Genomic DNA, 11,420 nt, shown 5'->3' on the forward strand with positions numbered 1-11,420 from the left:
CAATACATTACAGAGAGGAGTTAATGATGTAATTACCATCCAGACTCAATACATTACAGAGAGGAGTTAATGATGTCAATACATTATAGAGGAGTTAAGGATGTCAATACATTACAGAGAGGAGTTAATGATGTAATTACCATCCAGACTCAATACATTACAGAGAGGAGTTAATGATATCAATACATTACAGAGAGCAGTTAATGATGCCAATACATTACAGAGAGGAGTTAATGATGTCAATACATTACAGAGAGCAGTTAATGATGTAATTACCATCCAGACTCAATACATTACAGAGAGGAGTTAATGATGTCAATACATTACAGAGAGGAGTTAATGATGTCAATACATTACAGAGAGGAGTTAATGATGTCAATACATTACAAAGAGGAGTTAATGATGTCAATACATTACAGAAAGGAGTTAATGATGTCAATACATTACAGAAAGGGGTTAATGATGTAATTACCATCCAGACTCAATACATTACAGAGAGGAGTTAATGATGTCAATACATTACAGAGAGGAATTAATGATGTAATTACCATCCAGACTCAATACATTACAGAGAGGAGTTAATGATGTCAATACATTACAGAGAGGAATTAATGATGTAATTACCATCCAGACTCAATACATTACAGAGAGGAGTTAATGATGTAATTACCATCCAGACTCAATACATTACAGCGAGGAGTTAAGGATGCCAATACATTACAGAGAGGAGTTAATGATGTCAATACATTACAAAGAGGAGTTAATGATGTCAATACATTACAGAGCGGAGTTAATGATGTCAATACATTACAGAGAGGAGTTAATGATGTCAATACATTACAGAGAGGAGTTAATGATGTCAATACATTACAGAGAGGAGTTAATGATGTAATTACCATCCAGACTCAATACATTACAGAGAGGAGTTAATGATGTAATTACCATCCATACTCAATACATTAGAGAGAGAAGTTAATGATGTCAATACATTACAGAGAGGAGTTAATGATGTCAATACATTACAGAGAGGAGTTAGTGATGTCAATACATTACAGAGAGGAGTTAATGATGTCAATACATGACAGAGAGGAGTTAATGATGTCAATACATTACAGAGAGGAGTTAATGATGTCAATACATTACAGAGAGGAGTTAATGATGTCAATACATTACAGAGAGGAGTTAATGATGTCAATACATTAGCGAGGAGTTAATGATGTCAATACATTACAGAGAGGAGTTAATGATGTCAATACATTACAGAGAGGAGTTAATGATGTCAATACATTAGCGAGGAGTTAATGATGTCAATACATTACAGAGAGGAGTTAATGATGTCAATACATTAGCGAGGAGTTAATGATGTCAATACATTACAGAGAGGAGTTAATGATGTCAATACATTAGCGAGGAGTTAATGATGTCAATACATTACAGAGAGGAGTTAATGATGTCAATACATTACAGAGAGGAGTTAGTGATGTAATTACCATCCAGACTCAATACATTACAGAGAAGAGTTAATGATGTCAATACATTACAGAGAGGAGTTAATGATGTCAATACATTACAGATTATGATTATGCCCGAGATGGCATAGCAGTTCAGACGTCTTTGTCCTCGTCTTGTCGTGTCGTGTATATATATATATATTTACAACTTTTTTCACATACATTTTATTTTTTATTTTCCATCAACTCATCTTCAATACACTCTCCTGCAACCTGCCTCACCAATTGATATGTATAAATACGTATTATTTACCTCAAATCTGCAATCCTCCAAGAAGCTAGCCAGAAGCTAGCCAGGAGCTAGCCAGAAGCTAATCAGAAGCTAGTTAGCTTCTTTACTGGCAACTCGTTAGTATTCAGCTAACCACGGTTTGTGGTCATCAGCTATCCTTTAACTCGAAAATCTATCGCCAGTTTTGTACGGCGCAGCGCGGCTCGGAACGGAACATACCGGACCGATTTTTCTCTCCATGTCCCTGGATTTCAACTGCTCTCTGGACATTCACTCCCGGATCTCACAGCTAGCTGGCTGCTATCCGTGTGTCTATCTGCTTTCGTCGATTCCGGAGCAAACATCAATTACTCCGGAGCTAGCCAGCTCCGTCAATCACTCCTGAGCTCCGTCAATCACTCCTGGGCTGCAGTCACCTATCCGGACCCGTTTTACTGCCTACGCGGAGCCCCACCGGGCCTTCACAACTGGACTGCCGACGTTATCTACCCGAAGGAGATCCGGCTGGCTCCTCCGTCGCGACGTTACCTGAACGCCCATCTGCGGCCTGCTAACCGTTAGCTGTCTTACCGGCTGCTCTCAGAATAGACAATCGGACAATTTATTTATTTTTATTATTATTATGTTTCTTCTTGGGCCTCTATAACTATATCTATTGTTTTTATTTTTTTGTTGTTGTGTGATTTGGACTAATCCCCTCTACAACACGGAACTCCACTAATCTACTGACGGAACGCAAGAGGTGGCTAACAACAGACCTCCATCCTATGCTAGCTTGCTACCGATGTCCTGGCTAGCTGTCTAAATCGCCGTGACCCCCAAACCAACCTCTCCACTCCCTGGACCCTTTTGATCACTCGACTAAGGATGCCTCTCCTTAATGTCAATATGTCTTGTCCATTGCTGTTCTGGTTAGTGTTTATTGTCTTATTTCACTGTAGAGCCTCTAGTCCTGCTCACTATACCTTATCCAACTTATTAGTTCCACCACCCACACATGCAATGACATCTCCTGGTTTCAATGATGTTTCTAGAGACAATATCTCTCTTCATCACTCAATACCTAGGTTTACCTCCACTGTATTCACATCCTACCATACCTTTGTCTGTACATTATACCTTGATGCTATTTTATCGCCCCCAGAAACCTCCTTTTACTCTCTGTTCCAGACGTTCTAGACGACCAATTCTTATTGCTTTTAGCCGTACCCTTATTCTTCTCCTCCTATGTTCCTCTGGCGATGTAGAGGTGAATCCAGGCCCTGCAGTGCCTAGCTCCACTCCTATTCCCCAGGCGCTCTCTTTTGATGACTTCTGTAACCGTAATAGCCTTGGTTTCATGCATGTTAACATTAGAAGCCTCCTCCCTAAGTTTGTTCTTTTCACTGCTTTAGCACACTCTGCCAACCCGGATGTTCTAGCTGTGTCTGAATCCTGGCTTAGGAAGACCACCAAAAATTCAGAAATTTTAATTCCAAACTACAACATTTTCAGACAAGATAGAACTGCCAAAGGGGGCGGTGTTGCAATCTACTGCAAAGATAGCCTGCAGAGTTCTGTCCTACTATCCAGGTCTGTACCCAAACAATTTGAACTTCTACTTCTAAAAAGACAAGTCTCTCACCGTTGCCACCTGCTATAGACCACCCTCTGCCCCCAGCTGTGCTCTGGACACCATATGTGAACTGATTGCCCCCCATCTATCTTCAGAGCTCGTGCTGCTAGGCGACCTACCCGCCAGCACCTACCCGCCTGTCCAACATCACTGCAACTGGAACATGCTTAACACCCCAGCCATCCTACAATCTAAACTTGATGCCCTCAATCTCACACAAATTATCAATGAACCTACCAGGTACCCCCCCAAAGCCTTAAACACGGGCACCCTCATAGATATCATCCTAACCAACTTCCCCTCTAAATACACCTCTGCTGTCTTCAACCAAGATCTCAGCGATCACTGCCTCATTGCCTGCATCCGTAATGGGTCAGCGGTCAAACGACCTCCACTCATCACTGTAAAATGCTCCCTGAAACACTTCAGCGAGCAGGCCTTTCTAATCGACCTGGCCGCGGTGTCCTGGAAGGATATTGATCTCATCCCGTCAGTAGAGGATGCCTGGATATTTTTTTTAAATGCCTTCCTAACAATCTTAAATAAACATGCCCCATTCAAGAAAATTAGAACCAGGAACAGATATAGCCCTTGGTTCTCCCCAGACCTGACTGCCCTTAACCAACACAAAAACATCCTATGGCGTTCTGCATTAGCATCGAACAGCCCCCGTGATATGCAGCTGTTCAGGGAAGCTAGAAACCGTTATACACAGGCAGTTAGAAAAGCCAAGGCTAGCTTTTTCAAGCAGAAATTTGCTTCCTGCAACACTAACTCTAAAAAGTTCTGGGACACTGTAAAGTCCATGGAGAATAAGAACACCTCCTCCCAGCTGCCCACTGCACTGAAGATAGGAAACACTGTCACCACTGATAAATCCACCATAATTGAGAATTTCAATAAGCATTTTTCTACGGCTGGCCATGCTTTCCACCTGGCAACTCCTACCCCGGTCAACAGCACTGCACCCCCAACAGCAACTCGCCCAAGCCTTCCCCATTTCTCCTTCTCCCAAATCCATTCAGCTGAAGTTCTGAAAGAGCTGAAAAATCTGGACCCCTACAAATCAGCCGGGCTAGACAATCTGGACCCTTTCTTTCTAAAATTATCTGCCGAAATTGTTGCCACCCCTATTACTAGCCTGTTCAACCTCTCTTTCGTGTCATCTGAGATTCCCAAAGATTGGAAAGCCTCTTCAAAGGGGGGGACACTCTTGACCCAAACTGCTACAGACCTATATCTATCCTACCATGCCTTTCTAAGGTCTTCGAAAGCCAAGTCAACAAACAGATTACCGACCATTTCGAATCTCACCATACCTTCTCTGCTATGCAATCTGGTTTCAGAGCTGGTCATGGGTGCACCTCAGCCACGCTCAAGGTCCTAAACGATATCTTAACCGCCATCGATAAGAAACATTACTGTGCAGCCGTATTCATTGATCTGGCCAAGGCTTTCGACTCTGTCAACCACCACATCCTCATCGGCAGACTCGACAGCCTTGGTTTCTCAAATGATTGCCTCGCCTGGTTCAACAACTACTTCTCTGATAGAGTTCAGTGTGTCAAATCGGAGGGTCTGCTGTCCGGACCTCTGGCAGTCTCTATGGGGGTGCCACAGGGTTTAATTCTTGGACCGACTCTCTTCTCTGTATACATCAATGAGGTCGCTCTTGCTGCTGGTGAGTCTCTGATCCACCTCTACGCAGACGACACCATTCTGTATACTTCCGGCCCTTCTTTGGACACTGTGTTAACAACCCTCCAGGCAAGCTTCAATGCCATACAACTCTCCTTCCGTGGCCTCCAATTGCTCTTAAATACAAGTAAAACTAAGCATGCTCTTCAACCGATCGCTACCTGCACCTACCCGCCTGTCCAACATCACTACTCTGGACGGCTCTGACTTAGAATACGTGGACAACTACAAATACTTAGGTGTCTGGTTAGACTGTAAACTCTCCTTCCAGACCCATATCAAACATCTCCAATCCAAAGTTAAATCTAGAATTGGCTTCCTATTTCGCAACAAAGCATCCTTCACTCATGCTGCCAAACATACCCTTGTAAAATTGACCATCCTACCAATCCTCGACTTTGGCGATGTCATTTACAAAATAGCCTCCAATACCCTACTCAACCAATTGGATGCAGTCTATCACAGTGCAATCCGTTTTGTCACCAAAGCCCCATATACTACCCACCATTGCGACCTGTACGCTCTCGTTGGCTGGCCCTCGCTTCATACTCGTCGCCAAACCCACTGGCTCCATGTCATCTACAAGACCCTGCTAGGTAAAGTCCCCCCTGATCTCAGCTCGCTGGTCACCATAGCATCTCCCACCTGTAGCACACGCTCCAGCAGGTATATCTCTCTAGTCACCCCCAAAACCAATTCTTTCTTTGGCCGCCTCTCCTTCCAGTTCTCTGCTGCCAATGACTGGAACGAACTACAAAAATCTCTTAAATTGGAAACCCTTATCTCCCTCACTATCTTTAAGCACCAACTGTCAGAGCATCTTACAGATTACTGCACCTGTACATAGCCCACCTATAATTTAGCCCAAACAACTACCTCTTTCTCAACTGTATTTAATTTATTTATTTATTTTGCTCCTTTGCACCCCATTATTTTTATTTCTATTTTGCACATTCTTCCATTGCAAAACTACCATTCCAGTGTTTTACTTGCTATATTGTATTTACTTTGCCACCATGGCCTTTTTTGCCTTTACCTCCCTTCTCACCTAATTTGCTCACATTGTATATAGACTTGTTTTTTTTTACTGTATTATTGACTGTATGTTTGTTTTACTCCATGTGTAACTCTGTGTCGTTGTATGTGTCGAACTGCTTTGCTTTATCTTGGCCAGGTCGCAATTGTAAATGAGAACTTGTTCTCAACTTGCTTACCTGGTTAAATAAAGGTGAAATAAAAAAATAAAAAAATTACAGAGAGGAGTTAATGATGTCAATACATTACAGAGAGGAGTTAATGATGTCAATACATTACAGAGAGGAGTTAATGATGTCAATACATTACAGAGAGGAGTTAATGATGTCAATACATTACAGAGAGGAGTTAATGATGTCAATACATTACAGAGAGGAGTTAATGATGTCAATACATTAGCGAGGAGTTAGTGATGTCAATACATTACAGAGAGGAGTTAATGATGTCAATACATTACAGAGAGGAGTTAATGATGTCAATACATTACAGAGAGGAGTTAATGATGTCAATACATTACAGAGAGGAGTTAATGATGTCAATACATTAGCGAGGAGTTAATGATGTCAATACATTACAGAGAGGAGTTAATGATGTCAATACATTACAGAGAGGAGTTAATGATGTCAATACATTAGCGAGGAGTTAATGATGTCAATACATTACAGAGAGGAGTTAATGATGTCAATACATTAGCGAGGAGTTAATGATGTCAATACATTACAGAGAGGAGTTAATGATGTCAATACATTAGCGAGGAGTTAATGATGTCAATACATTACAGAGAGGAGTTAATGATGTCAATACATTACAGAGAGGAGTTAATGATGTCAATACATTAGCGAGGAGTTAATGATGTCAATACATTACAGAGAGGAGTTAATGATGTCAATACCATCCAGTTCACATCTGAACAGAATTCATGATGACGTTCCTACAAACTCTCACAAAGGACTAGTACTAATGTAAAGGTGACCAGGTGACTCTGTGTGCATGCTTGCGTGTGTTTGTGTGTGTGATGCCTTACAGCCAGAGGATACAATACACTAATGTAAAAGGTCATCCAGTGAGAGTTGACTCCTCAAGAGGACAGGGCTGTGCTGGGTTGGGCTGTTTCTGTGCTTGGTCCATGGGGATCAATGACACTGTGTGTGTGAGGGAGGGGGGGAGGCGAAGCGTTTCATAAAGATGCTGAGTCACAGGCATTTCTCTCCTTCTCTTGTTTCTCTTTCCCCCTCCCTGTACATTAGGTCTTCCCTTCTAATTGGGTTGCATCAGAGCATCTATAATAGACAGAGAATCCCCTGCAGAGACCACTACTGCACTGTCATAGCCCCTCTCATACACAGATCTTGAATCAGCCTACATACCACAAATCCTTATCATACCAATGGTGATGAAGTAAAAACTGACATTAGATCGTTGTCCAGGTCGTGTTACATCATCTTCCACAATGACTGTGTCTGGCTATGTTATGATGATTCTAGCTCATATGGCTCCTGGCCAGTGTGAGTTATGACTGTGTCACTGTGAGTCTGCTTCCTCCCAGTGGTTGGCTGGAGAACTGCAGCAGCACAGTGACTAGGCCAAAAGCTTTACACTAATTGACTGTGTTTGAAGAGTATATCTCTAACTCTCTCTGTGTTTGTTTGTAGGGGCCTGGTTGAAGAGCAGTCTGGGCTATGTCCAGAGGGAGGGAGACCAGCTCAGCCTAACCTACATCGCCCCTCAGCTGGGATACTGGGTGGCTGCCATGTCCCCACTAGACACAGGTACCAACACACACCATGTCCCCACTAGACACAAGTACCAACACACACCACATCCCCACTAGACACAGGTACCAACACACACCACGTCCCCACTAGACACAGGTACCAACACACACCACGTCCCCACTAGACACAGGTACCAACACACACCACGTCCCCACTAGACACAGGTACCAACACACACCATGTCCCCACTAGACACAGGTACCAACACACACCACGTCCCCACTAGACACAGGTACCAACACACACCACGTCCCCACTAGACACAGGTACCAACACACACCATGTCCCCACTAGACACAGGTACCAACACACACCATGTCCCCACTAGACACAGGTACCAACACACACCACGTCCCCACTAGACACAGGTACCAACACACACCACGTCCCCACTAGACACAGGTACCAACACACACCACGTCCCCACTAGACACAGGTACCAACACACACCACGTCCCCACTAGACACAGGTACCAACACACACCACGTCCCCACTAGACACAGGTACAACAACACACACCACGTCCCCACTAGACACAGGTACCAACGCACACCACGTCCCCACTAGACACAGGTACCAACGCACACCACGTCCCCACTAGACACAGGTACCAACGCACACCACGTCCCCACTAGACACAGGTACCAACGCACACCACGTCCCCACTAGACACAGGTACCAACGCACACCACGCCCCCACTAGACACAGGTACCAACGCACACCACGCCCCCACTAGACACAGGTACCAACGCACACCACGCCCCCACTAGACACAGGTACCAACGCACACCACGCCCCCACTAGACACAGGTACCAACGCACACCACGTCCCCACTAGACACAGGTACCAACGCACACCACGTCCCCACTAGACACAGGTACCAACGCACACCACGCCCCCCACTAGACACAGGTACCAACGCACACCACGCCCCCACTAGACACAGGTACCAACGCACACCACGTCCCCACTAGACACAGGTACCAACGCACACCACGTCCCCACTAGACACAGGTACCAACGCACACCACGTCCCCACTAGACACAGGTACCAACGCACACCACGTCCCCACTAGACACAGGTACCAACGCACACCACGTCCCCACTAGACACAGGTACCAACGCACACCACGTCCCCACTAGACACAGGTACCAACGCACACCACGTCCCCACTAGACACAGGTACCAACGCACACCACGCCCCCACTAGACACAGGTACCAACGCACACCACGCCCCCACTAGACACAGGTACCAACGCACACCACGCCCCCACTAGACACAGGTACCAACGCACACCACGCCCCCACTAGACACAGGTACCAACGCACACCACGTCCCCACTAGACACAGGTACCAACGCACACCACGCCCCCACTAGACACAGGTACCAACGCACACCACGTCCCCACTAGACACAGGTACCAACGCACACCACGTCCCCACTAGACACAGGTACCAACGCACACCACGTCCCCACTAGACACAGGTACCAACGCACACCACGTCCCCACTAGACACAGGTACCAACGCACACCACGCCCCCACTAGACACAGGTACCAACGCACACCACGCCCCCACTAGACACAGGTACCAACGCACACCACGCCCCCACTAGACACAGGTACCAACGCACACCACGTCCCCACTAGACACAGGTACCAACGCACACCACGCCCCCACTAGACACAGGTACCAACGCACACCACGTCCCCACTAGACACAGGTACCAACGCACACCACGTCCCCACTAGACACAGGTACCAACGCACACCACGTCCCCACTAGACACAGGTACCAACGCACACCACGCCCCCACTAGACACAGGTACCAACGCACACCACGCCCCCACTAGACACAGGTACCAACGCACACCACGTCCCCACTAGACACAGGTACCAACGCACACCACGTCCCCACTAGACACAGGTACCAACGCACACCACGTCCCCACTAGACACAGGTACCAACACACACCACGTCCCCACTAGACACAGGTACCAACACACACCACGTCCCCACTAGACACAGGTACCAACACACACCACGTCCCCACTAGACACAGGTACCAACACACACCACGTCCCCACTAGACACAGGTACCAACACACACCACGTCCCCACTAGACACAGGTACCAACACACACCACGTCCCCACTAGACACAGGTACCAACACACACCACGTCCCCACTAGACACAGGTACCAACACACACCACGTCCCCACTAGACACAGGTACCAACAGACACCACGTCCCCACTAGACACAGGTACCAACACACACCACGCCCCCACTAGACACAGGTACCAACACACACCACGTCCCCACTAGACACAGGTACCAACACACACCACGTCCCCACTAGACACAGGTACCAACACACACCACGTCCCCACTAGACACAGGTACCAACACACACCACGTCCCCACTAGACCCAGGTACCAACACACACCACGTCCCCACTAGACACAGGTACCAACACACACCACGTCCCCACTAGACACAGGTACCAACACACACCACGTCCCCACTAGACACAGGTACCAACACACACCACGTCCCCACTAGACACAGGTACCAACACACACCACGTCCCCACTAGACACAGGTACCAACACACACCACGTCCCCACTAGACACAGGTACCAACACACAAATTTAAAACAGGTAAAACTTCCTCTGTGAACCTTTAAAAAAGAAGAAGAATGTGTCTGTTTCTGCAGGTCCGGTGGTGGCAAAGGACATCAGTACATACCACACAGTCTTCCTATTGGCCATACTGGGAGGCATGGCTGTCATCCTCCTCTGCCTGCTCTGTCTACTACTGTACTACTGCAGGTCTGTCCATCTGTCTGGATCAATGGACTTCCCTGCCGACTGTCATAAGTGTGTGTTGTGCGTCAGTGACGTAGTCTTGAGTTTCAACAGGACTGTCTTCTCTTTCCTCTCCCCTTCTCTCACTATCTCTCTCTCCCTGTCTCTCCCTCACTATCTCCCTGTCTCTGTCTCTTTCCAGGCGTGGTTGTGTGAAGCCTCGTCTGTCCCAGCGGAAGCTGACTCTGTCGTCTGGTCTGGAGGGCAGTAAGAGAGACCAGTCCACCTCCATGTCCCACCTCATCAGCAGCGAGGTCAGTCAACATCCAGGCCAGGGACCACTGGTCTCTTCATACTAACATGCTTTCTCCCTTTGCCACTGCACTTTGGAACTGCACTTTGCCACTGCACTTTGGAACTGCACTTTGCCACTGCACTTTGCCACTGCACTTTGGAACTGCACTTTGCCACTGCACTTTGGAACTGCACTTTGGAACTGCACTTTGGAACTGCACTTTGAAACTGCACTTTGGAACTGCACTTTGGAACTGCACTTTGGAACTGCACTTTGGAACTGCACTTTGGAACTGCCACTGCACTTTCTATTGTTATAATCACGGCTAATATTCTGTTGAGTTTTTTCACTTTTGTGTTAGTGTGTATTGATGGTATTGTTCCCTGTGTGTTCTGTGTATTCTGTTTGAAGAGCATGTTAGATTATGGCATAGCGCTA

At 46.4% G+C, this 11,420-nt stretch overlaps 1 protein-coding gene across 1 annotated transcript in view; it reads left to right on the top strand.

Moving 5' to 3' along the window:
* Positions 1–11,420, top strand: part of LOC135575176 (protein FAM171A1-like) — a 48,291-nt gene that overhangs the window by 32,938 nt on the left and 3,933 nt on the right. The window contains exons 6-8 of the mRNA XM_065027736.1: positions 7,744–7,860; positions 10,597–10,711; positions 10,890–11,001. Coding sequence (XP_064883808.1) covers positions 7,744–7,860; positions 10,597–10,711; positions 10,890–11,001 — 344 coding nt within the window. The remainder of the gene's footprint in view (positions 1–7,743; positions 7,861–10,596; positions 10,712–10,889; positions 11,002–11,420) is intronic.

This window comes from Oncorhynchus nerka, linkage group LG14 (assembly GCF_034236695.1).
Source record: "Oncorhynchus nerka isolate Pitt River linkage group LG14, Oner_Uvic_2.0, whole genome shotgun sequence".
In the NCBI taxonomy this organism is placed as follows: domain Eukaryota; kingdom Metazoa; phylum Chordata; class Actinopteri; order Salmoniformes; family Salmonidae; genus Oncorhynchus; species Oncorhynchus nerka.